The 19,919-nt window shown below is 42.5% G+C and overlaps 1 protein-coding gene across 1 annotated transcript in view; it reads right to left on the bottom strand.

Annotated features, from left to right (window-relative positions):
- The window catches only part of LOC138585127 (kelch-like protein 29), a 115,260-nt gene that overhangs the window by 59,419 nt on the left and 35,922 nt on the right, over window positions 1–19,919 (bottom strand). Inside the window, exon 2 of the mRNA XM_069657383.1 lies at window positions 17,657–17,968. Within this exon, the coding sequence (XP_069513484.1) occupies window positions 17,657–17,929 (273 nt within the window). The 5' untranslated portion in view covers window positions 17,930–17,968. The remainder of the gene's footprint in view (window positions 1–17,656; window positions 17,969–19,919) is intronic.

Raw genomic sequence — 19,919 nt, 5'->3', positions numbered from 1 at the left:
TTTAGTCAAGTGAGAAAATATAATTCTGAAAACAAATTCAACAAATAGAGTAAATAGAAAGAAATCCTTTTGCAGGGTTGAGAGAAATGAAAAAAAGGGATTTAAAACAGAAAATGAAAGCGAGGTGACAATGTGTGTGTTTGGGGGTAAAGCCAATGAAACCAAACTAAGCCCGTCTTTGCAGCCGTATCTCTAATATTGTGCTCTGGTAGGGGAGTAAGAAGTGTTATCAGGATGGCCCAGGCTGATGAAAACACAGGGTCAATCACCACTGGACCTTTGAGCAATATTCTCCTCTCCCTCTCTGCAGTTTGGACGTTTGGTCTAACAAGCAGGCAGGGAGAGGCAGAGCCCAGCCTGATTCCCCCGCTCGCCTCAGCCTGCCTCCTGAGTTAATAGAAAAGACCTGGTCACCAGGCCCCTCCTGTGTCCTCCTGGCTGATCCCTCCATCCCTCAGTTCCATTATCCTCCCTGACCCGCCGTTCACTTCATCAAGCTCACTATCATGCATTCAACTGCTGTGTCAACAAACCCTGACAGAGTGCAGGCTGACCAACACGACACAAATACAATCCAAATTATTCGGAACAAATTTCATCATCAATTTGTTGGGTCTTTGTTATGATGTGCGGTATGCGCTGTGAACACAGGAAGTTACAACATCTCCGGTCTTCTTTGGGATAAACATTGATTATTTTTCAATGAGGAGTATCCGTTTGTTGTGCAGTGCTGATGATGTGTCTGCCTCCGGCAGATTAGCGTCCGTTAACACAGACAAACGGACGATTCCTGTTTCTAACGTTTATTTAAAAGCAAACTTAAAAGACTGAAACTCCGTCTATTTTCTCTCTTCTCTGTTTTGTGATGGGCCCATAGCTGGGAAGCGGAGGACAGCAGAGGACAGCGGAGGACAGTGTACCGTGGTAGTAAAGCTGTTCGTAAGCTAACGCAACTCGTAAAGCTAATTTAACGCTAACTCTTGATAAAGCTAATGCCCTGCTTCATTAAACCATCATGAAATAGAGAGAGAGCTGAAATTCGGTCGGAGAGACACTTGGGTGTAACATAACATTATGAAGTTTTTCAACATTTCATGCTATTAGTCAGATACAACCTAAAGTGAATCTTTTATTTTTACACAACAGAAATTTGAGCAATATCTGATTAAATATCTATTAGTTAATTACATTTCCCTCTTACACTCAGTTCATGGCTGCATCCCCAATGTTTTTTTATTGTAGTGGCCTTGTCTGTACTTTCCTTTTTCATGTGAAATTAAGTAAATCATCAAGATATTACCTGAATTACATTATTGATATATTAACATTGCATTGTACAAGAAAATTAGATATATTATATTATATTTTTTGTTTTGAATATAATGGTAGATACTACAATTTTGCTTTTTTGATTTTTATCCGAAAGAAATAATCAACAGATTAATAGATTATCAAAATAGTTGTTAGTTGCAGCCCTATATTGTGCAATTGAATAATCCTTGCAGCTATCCATGGTATTAATGCAGCACAACACCTGCTCTGTAGTAAACAACTTCTCAATAGCAGACATGTTCACTGAGCGTCACTTGATAAATCTATACTGAAAGTTATCCGACAGTTTGTAAGTGCTGGGGGCAAAAGAAAAAAAACATCCCAAGGCAAAGCAGCAAACAGAGTGATGGAGTGAGAGGATGAAGCTGGGTGGAGGAGGGAGACAGGCTGTCAGCTCTTTTTGTCCGGCTCCACCTGTCGACTTCACAAGAGAAAACTGGAATGGTTCACTCAGAGACGCCCTCAGCGCTCAATTCCACCTGAGAGCCCTGGAGACTCTGGGAGGGAAAATTCAGATCGTTTTCAAGCTGAGGAGTTTCTATCTATCGCCCGCTGTTTGTTTTAATGAGCGTTTCTCCTCCTCTGCTCTGTGAGCTTTACTGTATTCCTCTACAGCCATGCTTCACCTTCCCCTCTATACATACAACTCCTCATTAACTCGCAGCATTGACTCTCCTGCTTTCCTTCAGCCCTGCACCTGCCTCATAATATTCCCTCATTAGTACTCCCACCCATTTACACAAAACAGAGACAGAAACAGGAAAAATCTCTTTTTCTGGAGGCAATCCATCTGTCACAATGTCACACATGCAGATACACATGAGCACACACATGCATGCACAGCAAAGCTAGACGGATCTTTCCCTCCTCTCAAACCTCTGAGTGTTGCAGAAATGTCAGAATCAGTGTGTTGAAGAGAGGAAGATAAAATCAAGATGCATCAGGACTAAATATAAACCTGTCCTCCTCTGTGCGGGCAGAGACAGCAGTCCTATTCAGGCTGGTCTATCAGATATTTTCTCAGACACAGCAAACTCTGACATCTGTCACTATGTGTGTTTTACTGTCTCGCAGTAGTAGGCAGCATTACCTCTCACCACTGGCCTCCATCTGCTGTGGGCTCGTATAGGAGGGGCCTCGTGGTGATCCAGGGCTCTGGGCTTTGATTGCTTTGAGTCATCCACAACATCCACATCCAGATAAACAGAACGTGTTTGCTCACAGCTTTGTGTGTGTCTTTGCACTTTGCTTGAGACAGCCCTTGTGTATGTGAGGTATGATTTTGAGGCCCCATCCAGTTTTTCCCCAGAGAAATTATTTTATTGCTCGACTCGGGGAGAAAAAACAAGAGGGATAGAGATGAGTATGTCTATAACATCCAGGTCCCACTGGGGTAAACAATGTTACAGCGCACACTGATCAGATCAACTAACTGCTCTGAGGTTTAATAACAGGTCCGAGTGAAATAAGAGGTGTACTGTAGTGAGAGAAAAGCTTGAAGTGAAAAAAGAGAGAGGTGGGTTGAGGGAAAGTTTGGGTCTTAAATGGAGAAAGGCGCTCACACAAACACACACAGAGCAGGTCAGTAACAACAGCACTGTGAAAAGCTAATCTCACCAAATGTCATTAACACACCTGGCAGACACAATGAGATGGCAGTGTGCAGGGTGCAGGTCAGTGCTACACAGGCTGATTATGTTCTACCTTTTAAGGTTCAGTGTTCCTCTTTACACGAGAGGAAAATAACAGACTGCAGGAGAGGAGGAGGTTTACTGCTGTGCGATCTCACTCTGCTGCTAATCAGGCCTGTTAATGTGCACTTTGTATCCTGATAGGTTGATCACTTCATCTCTTCCACACGGATGAACCAGGATTTCTGCTGGTCCGGTGTTGGAGCTGCCATTACTGTTTCATTTAAATGCATCCGAGAAAGAAAATTCACCTCCACTATCAGTGAGGGGAGATGCACGTACACAAACTTTAAATAACAACAGTCACTGCAGCGCGATATAGTTATGTTGTGTGCAACAGAAAAATAATTTCAAAATCTAATTCCACACCACGAAGCAATCATAAAAAAACTGTATGTGCGAGCGAGGAAATGAAATTCAGCTCCGAATGGTTTTTTCTTCCCTTTGGCCAGGCACGGACAGATACAGAGAGTTTGGCAGAAATGTGGAGGGTGATGGAAATAATGGCTTTCCTCCGAGAAAAGAAACAGAAAGAATGGCAGCGAAGGAAAGAGAGAAAGATTGAGAGGCAGAGTAAGACAAACCCGTCCATCACATCGCCCTTTATCCTCCTCCTGCTCTGCTAAAAGCTCAGACAGAGAGTGGTCTGAATCTGACCAGGAGCGCTAACGAGTGCACAAAAGCACATTTTCTCTCCAACATTATTCACTTACTGTACAGAGGGATCTCTTTTCCATGACAGCGCTGACACCTAACTGTGAAGTGGATTTGTTCTGGACTCCCGTCATAATGGTGCTGAATGCTGGAGCCGGACCATGCGGGCGGCTGTGTCCAATCTGTTAGACTGGAACATAGCAGAGCATCGCACGGGGAAACAAAGAGACGACTGCGCCATTTCTGGCAGCCATCTTAAAGTTGAGTGGTGTGTATTCAGTATGACAGCTGCATACTGAAGAGACAGGAAGGAATCGAGCTATTATTTCTTTTTAATCCATGGCTGTGTCCGAAATCACCCACTACTCACTATAAAGTGCACTATATAGGGTATTCGCCATTTTGTATTGCTGTCCGAATCCTGAGTGAGAATTATTATACTCTATATAGTGGACTCATTGTATCCCACAATGCACTGTGAAAAGTAGTATATAACCAATGGTCACTAACCAAGCAAGATATACCATAATGCATTGCAGCACAAGAGGAGGCAGTAATGCTAACATTAAGCCAGACAGGGGCTAAATGTTTTTATTTCGGCCTGTAGAAATATCAGTTAGTTTATTCTGTTCAGGGAGCGACGACGATGTGGCAAAATTGATTCTGCTGCTGCAGCTGGATGAGACATGTCAGATTCTTCTTAATGGGTTTCTTGTTGTGATGTGTAATTTTATCATAGCTACAATTTACATCAAAAACATATTGATAAATGTATGTCTTGTTTTTAATGTATTTGTTACTTGTTCTTACATTTTGTAGAGCTGTGTTTAAAGAGATGGATATAAACAAATGAAATGTGACGTGAAAATCTGGTTTCATTTTTTTATTAGCACTACAGTATTTTATATTTATGAAGTAGTATTTTATTTTGTGGAAATACGCTCAGTATAATATTAGTTATTACTGAAATTCAGATTTCTTTATTTTTGATCCCAACCGGCCTTGAGCTGCATGTTTTATGTGTGCGACAGCAATGACGTCATCATTGGCGTCCGGCGGTGAGTCTACTTTCTAGTCCACTCCAATCAATTCACTATGTAGTAGGGAGTAGTGAATAAGTGTGTGATTTCGGACACAGCACGAGTCCACTGCACCACCGTTTAAAACGCCTGCCTCGTTCTTAAAGAAATACAGACATTTTAAAACATGTTGTATCCGTAGTCCCCTTCTGCTTTGACGAAATATCACAGTGAAACATGTCAGCCATTACTGGAGGTTGACTCTTCATGACCGACAGTTCACTGTTGACGAAATATCACAGTGAAACATGTCAGCCATTACTGGAGGTTGACTCTTCATGACCGACAGTTGCCATAGCCCTGAGCCATGGGCTTCAGCTCGGTTGTACTCCGCCTCTTTGTCTGTCTCTGGATTAGCCGGCTCTAGCATTTCCAATATGGTGGCCGCCAGCACCACCGCAATTCAGGCTTCAAAACGCTTCTTCAGAAACCAATGGGTGACGTCACTACATCCATTATTTATGCAGTCTATGAGTGCTTCAAGTTCAGAGCTGTGACACTGTCTGAACTAAAGATTTACTGCTCTGTTCACGCATGAATGTTTCTGTCCTTACAGGAGCAGTGAAGGTGATTCATAAAGTCGACATTACAGGACATTTTCCTGTAAGTCGTTTCAGTTTAGAAATTAAGATGTTCACATCAGTTAATGACTGATTTACATTTTGTCCGCTCCTCTCCTGTATTCTGTTTGCTTCACTATAGCCTCACACCTCCACATATTACTCGCCAACACTCCCCCCTCCCCTCTGCACTTATTTCTCCTGAACAGTTACTGCTTATAGGATGTGATGTGGAGGAGATGTTGCCCCTGAGAGGTAATTACTCCACGTGTATTGAGATTTTTAATTAAATTTGGTAGCCCGAGAGTGAAATAAGAACAATTAAATGTCAGCAGATCATCTTTAAGGATTTGCTTTATAGGACTTCTGCTGGACTTGATGTGAACAATGCGAGACCAAAAAAAAGGGGAAAAGATCTGACAATAGAATCCAATACTGGACTCTTGCAGGTCTTAAGCATCTCTCAAGTGCTCAGCAGGTAATTTGATCCTGCTGTTGGAGCTGCAGCTCTGCTCCCCCAGGGTTTGACAGCAGACTGAAAGACTGGTTTATCCCACAAGATGAAGAGGTCAGTGCAGCTTTGTGCTCCTGCAGACACAGGGGGGAGTCTGCACAGCGCTCTGCTTGGGGTAAGATACACACTGGAGAGACATGCTGGGATCATTAGACACTAAAGACTCTTAAACAAAGTTAGAAACAGCCATGAACTCCACTGCGGCAGGTGATAAAACAGACCTTCACTTGTCTGTTTGGAGCCTTTCAGCTGCCTGTGAATGAGCTCCTCTTGATTTCGTCTAAGAAGACACATCGCACACCCTCTGATCAATACAAAGAAGAAACAGAAACCATTAGCAGTTAAATAGTCATTAAATGAAACAATCATGTATATATTATGTTGCCCTGGGCAACAGTATTGCTGAAAATGAGCAGATTTTAAATGTGCAATTCAACAAATGTGTCTTGAAAAGGAAAATTATCTCCCTGAACTGCAACATTTATGTAAATGAGTTCATTTGCAGCAGCTAATGCAGATAGTTTATGAGTTAAGTTTTTATGGACTTGATACAAAAGTCTCTCTTCTTGTCCAGGAGTGTGCACAGCCCCTTTACAGTATCTGAATGAGGTAATGATGCCACAAGAGGCTTCAAACACACCTCTGTTGTACACAGATTCATGTTTCCCTTAAACAACCCTGCACACTGGCTCCCTGTGCACTTCTTGACAGCAGTTTATAATCTGAAATAGTCTGCAGGTTGAGCTGTTGAGTCCCTTGCAGGAACAAGATATAGTTATGGTAGGAAGAGGAGGAAGAAGAGGGAGAAGAAGAGGGAGCAGCTTCCCTCTGAAGCTTATTGAGCTGTCAGGTTTCAGTCCCGATCAGAGAGCAGTGATTTCCTGTCACATATTCCACTGTTTGTGCTTTACATCCGTCTTTGACAGAAGCCCTCTGCATAATGTGGCTGCTTTGGTGGTTATGACCACATCAGGAAGCCCGTCTGCATATTGATCTGTGTTGACGCCGAGCATAGTCCTTTATTTAAATTGATCCATAACAGAGTGTTGCAGGTCTGCTCTCACACTCTGATCTTTAATGGAAACGATCAGACTGCACGATGAGCGAGACACAGCGTCTCAGGTGAGGTGACACAGAGAGAGCTGATTGTGATAATGTGTCTGGATGTGCAGATTTAGTATTTTTCACTTTTGCAGAATGTTCTCTTTGAATTGTGTCGTGCTATATTTTGGAATTAGTCTTTAAGTGACCTTTCCAGCACTCAATTCAGCCCAAAAACTACACAGCTGGGAAGTAATGAATTAAGGGAGCAGGTTCACTTCAAAAAAGTGATGAAATGGATGTGTTAAACTTTTTTGGCATTTACTAAACACAACATTTTGCCGAGTACGGCTGCAAGAAAATTATGTACAGCACAAACATTAATTTAACTAAATTATGCTTTGAATTACCCCAGGACCTGTAACGTGTAAACTGTACAACAGAGGAGCCGCTGCATTTTATTAATCTGAAACAGAAAGAAGACAGATTGTGTTTTCCACCGAGACCAGGCCTCATAATGGAGATACACAGTGTGCATGCAGAGGACACTGCTTGTGAGAACAGTCACAATCTCCTGGCCGTGCCCGGACGTCAGTGAGAGTCATCAGGCTCATTTAAATGAGGTCATTAAGCCGATGAAATGAGACCGTGTATTTGAGTGCAGAGAAAAAAAGGATGAGCTTCCTGTTTCTCATTGGTTCAAAATCTAGTCTGAGTCAAGTACACCATAACTCTGTCTGGAGCTGAGCCTGTGTGAGACATTTAGGCCATGTCTGCACGTACATGGGCATCATTTAAATCTGCCTCCTTCGTTTCCAAAAAAACCCCTGTCTAAACAAGCACAGTTATAAAAATCCCCATTCAAATGAAAACGCAAAAACACAACAGAAACACTGTCATGAGAATGCCACACCAACAGGCAGCGATATAACCCGGTCATGCAAAGAAGAAGAATCGCGGCCAATCAAAAATCTATCCCGACACCTCTGTTCCTCAATACAGTAGATGAGTAACTGTACATAAATGTGTAAAGATGTAAAAATCCTGTTAATCACTGTTTATGTTACGTCCGTCATTTTGCAAGGATTGTCGCCTCATCTGTGACACTTCACAAAGGAGATAACGGCGCACAGCCCAATGTCATGAGCAGCACTTGATAATGCAGCCATTAGGATGATTCAATTAGAGAGTTGTATTTTTCTCCCTAAAACTGATATTATCAAAGCTGAGGAACTTATCCAGGACTTATACCGGTCCAGGATCACTGCAGACCCATCACACTCCGGGCACAAACTGTTAAAACTTCTCCCCTCTGGTAGGCCTTACAAAGCACTGTACACCAAAACATCCAGACACAGGAACAGTGCCTTCCCCAGGCTGTCATTCTGATGAACAGTTAACTTAGTCAAAGTGTTAATTCACATTAAACAACTCCAAAATGAACGGTCATTCACCCACTCTATTCGTTGAAGAAGAGCACTGAAACAGTGACAGGAGCCACAGGACATCAATCACACACAAGTCACGATGACGAAATACACAACAGCGGCACCAGTTTACTCCTCACACAGTGTTCTAAAGGCAAAAGAGGGTCCGCTCCGTATCGCTGACATGAGACGCTCTCTGTCCACACAGAATCATGTGGCTCTATTACACAATGTAAACAATCCACGTGCAGCTGTGCGTTCAATATCAAACTTTCAGCTCCCTGGCGATGTCCCTCCAGCCAGCTGCCACAATATTGTAGTGAAATACATTCATCAATTCATTGATTGTCGCTGTTTATAAAGCTTGTAAAAGGTGCAGATGTCATTTGGTAACAATCGATCGTTTTGAGACGCTTCGTCATTAATAAAGTCCCTTGTGCACACGTGGCTCACGTGCTGGGAGAACTACGTTTTTTGACTTATTTTAACAGACTGCTGATGAAGACAGTCAACAGAGCAGACAGAGAGACAGACAGAAAGGCAGGGGCGGGGCCAGCAGCTGTGCAGAGAACAGAGGTGCAGGTGTGTTGGGGGAGTGAAGCAAAGCAAAGTGATCAGATTAAAGTAGATTGTGAATTAAAATTTAATAAGGTGAAGAAGAGAGTGCAATTAAAGTGTGAATGTTAGAAATAAGCATCTAGAAAGAGGGTAATCCAGACTGAGTAAGTCTACATGTGATGTGCTTCTCACAGAAATCATTGATATATGCGATTGATTAATTAATTACAAAACATGTAATTAATGAGATACATTTTTTGACCTGACAGCAATAAGTCTGATATGATGCATGCGCACATACCTGGTTCAACAAAGCCTTCTACCCCCACTGCTGAAAAAAATCAGAGAGGAAACACTGCCTCACATTTTCATTTGTGTCCCATCATGACACACACATTCCCTCTCTTCCTTTCTCTCTCTCTAAATAACAGGCAGTGACAGACAGTAGCTGCTCCTGGCACAGCAGGCGGAGAACGACACTGAATCAGACAGACATCCACTGTTCTTCCACAAGTGTCAAAACAAATAAAGGTTTAATGAAAAATGGATTCTGTGACATGTTACTGAACCTGTTTCAGACTACCTACTAAAAATTGTCAACCAGTGGTGTAATCCAGCAGATTAATCAAATGTAGTAATCGTAATCTAATTGCTTTCAATCACTTTCAGATTGTTTTGCCTCCAGACTCAGTAAAATATTATGTTGAACAGACAATTTGTTCCTTTCCAACTAGCAGACTAATTTGAGCAGGGACATTATCCTCCTCTTCAAACATTATCAGCTGTGATTTCCCACAAGTATCTCATCTCATTACAGCTGAAATATAGTCTGAAATATAAGTGTTGTTATTACAGCAGGAACACAAACTGTGTGGTCTCTGTTGTTGATGTGAAAGTATTTGTATTTTGTGGCTGCAGAGACTTTTAAATTATTCGTCAGGGATTCTGTGGGGCTTTAAGTTGTCGCTAACTCTGATGGACAGTTGTTCACTTTAGTAAAAAAGAAACTTAAAGACTCAGACATGTACTAGTGACCTGTCCAGGGTGTGCTCCACCTCTCAGAAAGCATGCTGGGACACCCCTCAATGTTCAACAGGATAAGCAGGTACAGAGGAATAACTGGCTGGATGTTATGATACTGGGAAAGTTTTAACTGACCTCAAATCTGTGATATAGCTGATCAAGTTTATTGAGCGGTTTAAAAGCTCTAACTTTTATCTGCAAGCAAAGTAAGAAGCGACTGCAGCAATAAGTTCTCATGCCAACATCATATAAAAAAGCCAAAAGGTTGGACCAACAGACAGACATGAGGGTCACTAAAGCAACACAGAGTAAAAAGATATATCTATTCTGCAGTTCAACAAAATCTGTACTTCAACTTGTTCTTCAGTGGAGACACTGAAACTAAACAGAACGTGGCTGAAGTCCTTCACAGATATCAGCTCAGGGAGGGAGAGGAGCACAGAGTCAATCTGATGATGATTTTGTTTCCAAGTATTTTCATGAAGCCTCTCTTAAGCCTCTTATTGTCTCTTTTGTGCATCCAACTGAAAACATCAGACATTTCAAAGCAAAGTCTGTCACTGTTTGCAGACACATAAAGTGAGAGCTCTTTTGTCCTTCTTGTTCAAATAAGAATGAAGAGTAAACGTCTCACTTTCACCAGCAGTCAGGATTCAGCCTCAGGCAGCTTCTGAGGGCAATCGTCCACAACTCCTCTTTTTGTAGGCACAATTCATTTGCACAAATATGTCTGAGAGGAGAAGCAGCCAAACAGAAAAACACCTCAGCTTCTTTGGTTGCATGTAACTGTTGCTGAGAGCAAACACAGACCTTAATACCAAGTGTGAGAGAAGCTGAGAGAAGTGTCAGACACACTGCAGAGAGACAGGCTGTTTACCTGTGCATCTTAAACGCTCCTCCTCACTCATATCTGATATTCCACATGACACGACTGATGCTTTAAAAGTCTGCATTCACCATCACCTTTCATATAGAGTTAACCTGAAGGTGGAAGCGCTCTGAATGTCAACCCCTCCACATGTGGACCTTTCAAATGTCACCGCTCTTTATTCTGCTGCTGTGGAACATAATAGTGTTTTCTTTTGTCATGAGATTTGCTGAGAGCATTTCCAGTCTTGAAGAGATGAGGATGAGGAGTTAAGCGTCATCTGTGATCCGTCGGTGTCCTGTAACAGCTGTCTCTGGAATCACAACATGCAGTCGCCGCTATCCCATATTACATCTCTGCCACTCAGCGCCGACACATCAGCAAATCAATTTCACACAAGCCCGCTCAGAGGGAGGTGACGCTGACGCAGGAACAAGAATTTTGCTTTAACTAAGACAAGAAGGTGTTTGAAGTGGCTGGAGGGGTAGAGGAAAAAAATGGACTGAAGAATGTATTAAAAACAGTAGAAAAGAAGTGTGATGGAGGGAGATAAAGAGCTGGTGTCATTAACTGGCTAAGAGGTTTCAACTAACGTTAATTTCATCAATGGAGCTGCTACAGAGTGAAGAATAAGTGCCTAAATTTCCAACCCGACAGAGCCTAGGAGACAGACAGACAGAAAGAGAAGAGCGAACCTCACAGACGAATCTGCACTTTGTAAACACAACACAGTGTGTTTGTGTAGTGACGTTAACCGTGGCAGTCTGTGCTCAGAGATCTCTTTGAACTGCTGGGAGAGCAGATGTACAGTACTAGATGACAACACACTTTGCGGCCCTTTTAATATCACACATAACTGCAGAGTCATTGTGACATAAATATAGACGAGGCTCACATCTAATTTTTCACAGAGGAGAGGTATACACCTGATATCCAAAGACTGCTCATTAGATCAAGACGTCAGGCCGACAGATTGGAGCCAGACTAAGAAAACAGCCGATGTCTTCGGGAGGCTGCTTTTCATTCCCCCTCGCACGGAAAACCTAGCTGAAAAAAGAGGAGAACAGACCCCTTCTGGACCATCTTCTCTTCTCCTGCCAGAAATGTGCATGCAGTCTGTTGTAAGGCCCACTGTATTCAGCAGAACCAGATCCCTGAAAGGTCTCCGATTTTGGAATATCGCTGGTTTTCAGGACAATAACCTGTCTATGTGTCGGTTTTATTTTTCAAATCAAACTCTGATGAAGCAGATGCATCAAAACCAGAGACAGAGAGAATAAAGACTTGGCCAGGTTTGCAGAATTCTGACAGACAGGTGGTGGGATGGGTAAATGCAGCGCTCCATTGTTGATACAAAAGGTCAACCAGGATGCAAACCCCGACAGAGAAGACAGAAAGACAGACGCGGGAGGACCCACAGAAGGATACTGATTGAATGAAACAGGTGGAACATCCTGTCACAGAGAGATTGACAACACAGACAACAAAGATAACATGTTCCTGAACCTGCTCTTTGACACTTTCAAAAGATGTTGGAGGATAACGATAACAGGTCAAAGTTGTAGATTAAATCCAAAAAGGCCGTTGCCAATATTTGTTATTGATGTTAAAAAAGATGACCTTGTAACTTTGAGTGTGTGAGAATTCTGATAAATCTGTCATCAGGTTCACGAATCCCATTTTCCATCCATCCCATTTCAAATGCTGATAACAAAAACATGAAGTCTGACACTTCTCTTTTCACAGTGTCTTCCTCTGACAGTTTGACAGTGCAGTCGTCATGACTGAGGTGTCTTTCCTTATGTCTCTCTGTCTGTCTGTCTCACTCTGAATCTCTGTCTGTGATTAGCAATCACTGCAGCACAGCCCGGTCTGATTCAGAGTGGAAAGCTTTAATTCTCCCCACATGGTGACGAGACATCCAGACCCCAATTGCTCCTGGTAAACACACAATCACAGCTTTGCGTTAACACTCAGAAGTTTCCATGTTTCATCTGAAGGATGCTGAGTGCTGCTCTGCTCCCTCGAGGTCCACTGTTTCCTAATGACTCTGTTATGGACGCCTGACAGCACATTTGTTTGTCCAAAAAACAGTTTGATGATGTTTGTGTTCATGGGAAATAAGATTATAACGAATGAATGCATGACTAATGGTGGAAAACAGTGTAGTTTTGATGGTTAGTTCAGTTAAATCAGGTGTTTGAGTCTAACCAGACAAGCTATGACGGTCTTCTTTTGAAACAGTAGGATAACAATAGTACTAGATTGTAAATAAAACTCAGATCAATCCAACCAGAAGCAGAGAAAAGAAGGCACAGTTTACATAGTGACATATTTCATATTTCAGGTCGTCTTTATCTAAACTGACATTTTCCTTGGAAAAAAAACACGGCAGACAGCCGACAGGTTCGTCTCAGCTCAGTGTCAGACAAGCTGACTTTTAGCTCTAAAATATCCCCCAACACACGCACCCACTTAACCACTTACAAAGAACTAAGATGTGCAGCGGACCTCTGGCTCTACGTATTTAAAATTGCATAAGTGTTCAAACAGTGAAAGTCAGGTAAAGAGACTCTTGACTCTCCTACAAAAAGCTTCAGGTTTTACACGAAGGCGTTTGGATAATAAATGAAGCTACGGTGGGAAATTAAGTATTTCTAATCAACCCGTTTGGTCGACTTCTCAGGGAAAATCCTCTGAGGTGGAGTTTAGAGACATTTTCACTGTGAATGTAAATGACACACAGCGAGTGTGTGATAGGACGACAACACATACAGTAGTGGTGATAAATCACATCCAGGCAGCAGAAGATAGTTTACCTCTCTGCTCCTCAGAGGAAAAGAAAAGCAGCTTCTGCTGAGACATTTGAGTGAAGAATTTAAATTTAAGTTAAAATGTCAGGAATAAAAAATAATATCCCTCGACAGTTATACAGAAGCTATAATACAGAAGCCTTTATTATATAATCGGAGTGGATGAATCATCAGTTTATGTCTGCATGAAAATATTTCAAGCTGTGAGGAAATCATTTTTCTTCCAGCTTTGTTCAGTTTTCTTCTTTTCTTCATAATGTAGCAGAGTTTTCTTTAAGACCTAGAGTCATATCAAGCTGTCGATCCACTCTTACTTTAGTTGCCTTAAAAACACTGGATGTTTCAAAGAGAATATATCTCATTGCAACTTGTCGTGCAATAAAGAACGAAAGAAAAAGAAGAATCTCTCACAGGAGTCCTCCTTCTTGTGTGTTTTATTCCTGTATTTGACTGAGTCAGAGTGAGGCCATGACACCTGCTGTGCTCTGATACCATGCTGTGTTGGACACAGTTTGGGCTCTGCTACAATCCACTGTCTAGCTGACCTGCTGAAATCAATAAACAAAAAGTCACAAAGTCTGATTTTGTTTCAACACGAGCTCTATTGATCGGTGCTCTCACTGCTTGGGAAAATGTGATTTCTATTTTTCCTGATGCTGACCTGAGCTGAAAGAAAAACTTTTTGGGATATATAAAAACAACTTCTAGACAGATATGTTTTAAAACATGCCGAGTATTGATATATAATTCAACATACATACTTCTACTGCTTTTAAACATGCATTCGGTAAGAGAGTAACCATTGATTATTATGTAATATCAATAAATTAGGTCTCTACTGGATAACTGCATCAAGATGATTCTGTGTAGCAGACAAGCTGCTGTTTTACCATTTAATGACTGAATTATTCACAACCTCCCTTGAGGCATGTGTCACTATTTAGTTGTTACTTAGAGTTCTGTTGTTCTTTATCTCCCTGGTGCAACGGCTTTTATTTTGCTGATGCATAATTCACAACTTAGGAATTATTTAAGTTAGGCTGCAGATACAGATCCAAGCTTTTATTGTTTCTTCAGAGATTAGCCCTGCAAGCTTGTTGATAGACCTATCCCCTGGCACGAAGGAGCACGAAGGAGCACGGAGAGAGCGCTGCATCTATCGTTCAGACTCTTTGTAACCCGTGACAGCTTTGATGGAAGATGACAGAAAGAGTGAGAGAGCAAGTGAGGACATCTGACAGCTGGGAGGAAGAGACAAAGACAGGCTTCTGTTGAACTGGCCGGCTCTTAAGGCCTCTGTATCATCTCTAAGTGGATATCTCACTCTTGGTATTTTTACCCTTTTACACACAATTCAGCTCTATTGCCTGCACTTACAGAGGACTGCCAAAAGCAAGACAAAGTGAACAGGAAAGTCCCTGATGACAGCTATCAGAGCGGCATCTGGGGAAGGATCTGCATTACATCTGCTTCACACACACACACACACACACACACACACACACACACACACACACACACACACACACACACACTTTACCTTTAAACAACTGTGCCCTGACATGCGAGGCGATGCACTTAATTGCTGTGGCAGCCATTGAATGATGACAATGGCCACAGTGGGAGTTGGTGAGACTTTGTTGGGTGTGTGTAATTATTCAGACACACAAAAGGAGGGGCCGACGCGGTGCCAGAGCAGATTTACTATGTCTGTGGTCAGTGCATTCAGCAGGGTATCTAATGATGTGTACTTACAGGCTGAATAACCAGAGCATTGTTTACCTCTGCTCTGAGAGCGCAGGCCCCACCAAGAGCAAGAAGGAGCCGGGGAGAGAAAAAAGCCCACATGGATCTGCTGAAGTTCAAATTAAAGCAAATGATCTGATAGAGAGGACGAGTGCTGAGAGGAAGATGAATGGTACTCATTCGAATCTCGATTCAAACCGATTCCCGATTCACAATCAATTCCCTATTAGCTACAAAGGGGTGATTATTTCAGGATTTACTCCAGTCTGCTGTGTGCTAAGAAAACCGCAGTGGCAAATTATTATATGACTTTAAAGCCCAGTGAAATCTGTTCCAAGATTATACTGCTTTTATTTTTGATACAATAATGTAAATACACAAAGGCAAACCTTAGACAAAAGAAGTATTATATTTTTGATTAACTTGCAAAATAAAACATTCTTAAAACAAGTTCAAGTTATGTGAAATAAGAAATACTTGAAGTTAAATAAGGCCAGCTATTTATCAGAAACTTGCCATTTAAAATCATATTTTTACAAAAATAACTGTCATGTCTCTCATTTTCCTGTAGTTAAATTTTTGTCTCGTTCTTTCATGTTTTGTCATTTCCTGTTTTATTTTGAAAGTAACCCTGTCTCCCTCTTGTTTCAGATCACTTTACTTCCTGCCCCTGTGTTCCCCGCGTCTGGTGATTGTCTGGCCCCTCCCTAATCGGTTTCACCTGTCATTCCCTTCCTCGTGTTCAAATAGTGGCGTCTACCTTTGTCCTGTGCCAGTTCGTAATTGTCTCAATGTCAGTCGACCCAGCATTTCCCTTAATCCATGTTCCATGTTCCTGTTCCAAGCAAGGTCTGTGAGAGTTCTAACCAAGATAGACTATTTTGTTCTTGCAAATTTTGTCAGCTTAGAGATTTTCTTTGTTGGAATAATTAGTCAGGTTTTCCTCTGTTTAGAGTGATTTTCAGTTCTTTATTTGATTAAGGTATTTTGGTTTCTGAATTAGAGTTTTCCTCCGTTAAGAGTGATTTCTAGTTCTTTATTTGATTATTTTGTTTTTGAGTTTTTGTTCTTTTTATGAGAGATTTTCGGTTTAATAGTAGTCAGGTTTGATGTCAGGGTAAGTTCAGGTTATCATTATATTTTCATTGTCTTTGGTTTATGTGATTTAATTGTAAATAAATATTTTATATTTACTTTGATATCTAGTCTGGTGTCATGCATTTGGGTTCTCATCTGTCTAGGCAGATCGTTGCAATGACTCTGTTAAACTCGACAGCTCTTTGAGACATCGATTTTCAGCTTGTGTGGGCAACTGCAGATTCACATTCACAGCTGCGTGACTTTGTATACAAGATTTGAGCTGCCAGGCATTCGCGATGTAGTGAGCGGTGAATGTCACGAATGACTGGGTGGCTCAAGAGGTCCACGCATCACAGGTAAGAGCTATTCTGTGGGTGTTGGTCAAAGCTTCCTCCGTACATTACCGATGCCAAGAAGCTAGCTAACGTTAGCAGCGACACTGACTAGCCAGGACTGACACGCTCCTTGCTGGAACTGTGTACAACTGAAGCTGGAAATGGTGCACAGCAAACAGTGCATGCAGCTGGTTTGCCGTGCGCAAACTGGCTTATGTTGAACATTAACTTAGGACAAAATGTACTGTAGTGGTCAGACATTTATTAGGCTGCACTTTTTAGGATTATTTTTTCCTCTTTCTTTTGTTCTATATTGATGCGGTTCATCGTCTGTTTGCTTGTTAGGAAACGCACCACCTCTAACCATCACTTCTGACAGCAGCAACCATCTGGGGTGAGGTCATTTACATAATGAAAGAAGAAAATTACCAAGAAGGCAAAGTCAGGACGAGACTGACATTTGGCACAGAGAGGAAATGGAGATGGAAGGAAAATGGTTTGGCAAGAATGGGGCATTGAACAGAGAGAGAGAGAGAGAGAGAGAGAGCAACAGAACTGGAGAAAGAGATATAGGCTGTTCAGGAGGCAGCAAAGGGAGTGAGAGAGAGAGAGAGAGAGAGGGACAAAGAGAGACAGAGAGAGAGCTGAGGGGCTTGAAGAGCTGAGACAGCTGAACCATGGGGACGAGCGTGCCAGTGAGCTGGACGGTGCAGAAACATTTGGTGAAAGTGAGAGAGGAGGAAGCTGAAAGCCTGAACAGCAGGAGAAAGTTGGAGATTATGTCCAGTTGGAGAGTTTTTACAGATCCAAAGTTGAAACAGGCAGAGACAAAGACGAGAAAGAAAGTTGAGAGAACAGGAGGAAACACTGAGAGGTTTCCAACACGAGTCAGAGAGAAGCAGGTGTTGCTGAATCTAACTGAACGAGGCTCTTACCTTGGCCGAGGACGGAGCCACCGATCCTGCTGTCGTGATGCCCCGCTTGACCGCTATGTCGCCGCTCGATGTTGTAACGGCAACTGTAACCGGGGCGGGGAGGAGGGAGGGGATGACCGGGAGGGGGAGCAGCCCCGGACGTTTGTTGCCATTGACAACGGTGGAGGTACAGCTGTGAATGGCTCCTCCATTGTGGAGGCCAGAAGGACGGATGTCTCTCCGCTCCCAGGGTCCCCGGTAGTCCCTCTCAAAGCGGTGGTGGTGGCGTGACATCACTTCCTCTTCCTCTCAGAGGGAACAACGAAGGTAGGCCTGCAGGAGACAGAAAGAAGAACAGTATAGGTCAAGTGGATTTTTTGTTATTATTGAGGCTGCAAATGTGGGCAGTGTTTCAAAGACAGCAAGAGGCAGCAGGACAAACATGAGGAGCCAACATGTTGACGTTAATGTGTAAGTGCTCACAGCATCTGGTCCCAACTGACATGAACACACTGCTGCTCATTTGTTGCTTTCATTCCTTTTCTCTCAGTCATTAACGAGAGCTGCGACAAGAGGGAGAGAAACGAGCACTGCTAAGCAGGTCTATAAAAACACAATCAGTGTCAAAATTTTAAGGAGCTAAATGTGTCATGTGAGGCCTCTTCGCTCAACAACGAGAGGCTACAACAAAGCAGCAGAGTTAGACACAAACAGGTACATGCTCAGGTAAGTGTTCCTGAGGACAGCGCAGCAGCATGACCTCGAGGTCAAAACTCATTCATTTGAACAGACAAATAATCCTGAAGTTACGGCTCATCTAATTTAATTAAATCACATGGCCCTTGAAGTGCATGTGAGGGTTCTCCCCTTTTTCCAGCAGAGGAAGCTGTGATGGGCAAAGAGGCGACAGTGAGCTGGAGTTACATCAGTATGGGGTACAGCTGCTATTGTGTATCATGAGCAGTGGATCACTCTATATTATATCATAAATCAAAGCGGTGCAGGATCTGAGCAGTGAAATCCAACACTGAGGGGATTGTAGCTCATTCTCCTCACCAAAGGCATGTTAAGTTTCCTGAGCCCTCGATAACAGATGAGATGAATAAACAACCTTTAACCAGGTTCAGCAAAATCCCAAGGTCTGTGAGGAGAGAATGACAGCAGATGATAGGTCTTTATTCTGCATGCTGGTGTCTGTCACGCTGCTTCTTGCCTCACAGAGGAGCGGAGGCCTTGGAATGCAGACATCTCTGTGTGCAGCTCTGTTTGTGTGAGTTGTACAAAAGCAGCGCATTCTACAAGCGAATAGCAGTGTGCAGGTAATGTTTTGTAAGATTTAATGAGAGCACACATACAAAACTCCAGCATAGTATGTGAGGGTTTGTCTTCACACATTGTATTCCCTCTCTCACCTTCGATCATTTCTCTCTCTATGTATTGGGAAAGCGGTCATGTATAGGCTTGTACAGTTGGTCTGCACTAAAAAAAAAACAAATCATGATTAAGTTGGGTAAAGTGTTAGTGTTGCCTTATCATGTCCTTTCCCATGAGCTCTCAATGCATCAAAACTGCACTCCTCATAACAAGAATCCACTACAATATGAGAATTTCAATACAGGAATAAAAACTATCCCTCTGCTCTTAGGATATTGAAGGCAGGGCAACTTTTCCACCTTGGCCTCACGAATCTGTCTCTGCTGGTTAGCGTCCAGAGAGCCACCAGATTACACAATGCCCTGACAGGTTGACCTTCACTTAACTCTCTGACCGCTGGGCCTCTCCATGAATTTTATTGACTTGTTTCAATCTCATCTTCTCAACTGACTTTGGTCCCCTTTAAAGTGCTGCTAAATAAGTAATGGGGTGTCTCATCTGCTCTGGCTGGCCAGTAGCTGGATGGGTTACAGTAAAGGGAGATTAATGGATGGGCAGATGGAGAGAAACGTATGAGATAAATGGAAGCACCCGACCTGCCGGTGATGGGACCCAGTGACATATAATGTCAATGCACAACTGGACAGCAGAGACGGTCTATGTTGATTTAAGGTGCAGTGAAAGATACAAGTGGACTGATCATCCTTCTACTGTTTCCCATTCATCTGTTTTCATACTTGACAGATAAAAGATATCAGGAAAATCTCTGCCTGACAGTGAGGAGGAAGACAGCTCCCTACAGATGGATGCATTACTCACAGAATGCACATTTATTACTGTTGGAAATTATCAAGCTGAACTATCTGAGCTTCAGCATAATTAAGGATTTTGTTCATGAGATGCTTGTTGT

This window comes from Semicossyphus pulcher, unplaced genomic scaffold, assembly GCF_022749685.1.
Source record: "Semicossyphus pulcher isolate SPU_LCO1_2020_fin unplaced genomic scaffold, fSemPul1.0.p SCAF_11, whole genome shotgun sequence".
NCBI lineage: Eukaryota > Metazoa > Chordata > Actinopteri > Labriformes > Labridae > Semicossyphus > Semicossyphus pulcher.
The sequence above is the reverse complement of the archived record's forward strand: the minus strand, read 5'-3'. Positions and strand labels throughout refer to the sequence as shown.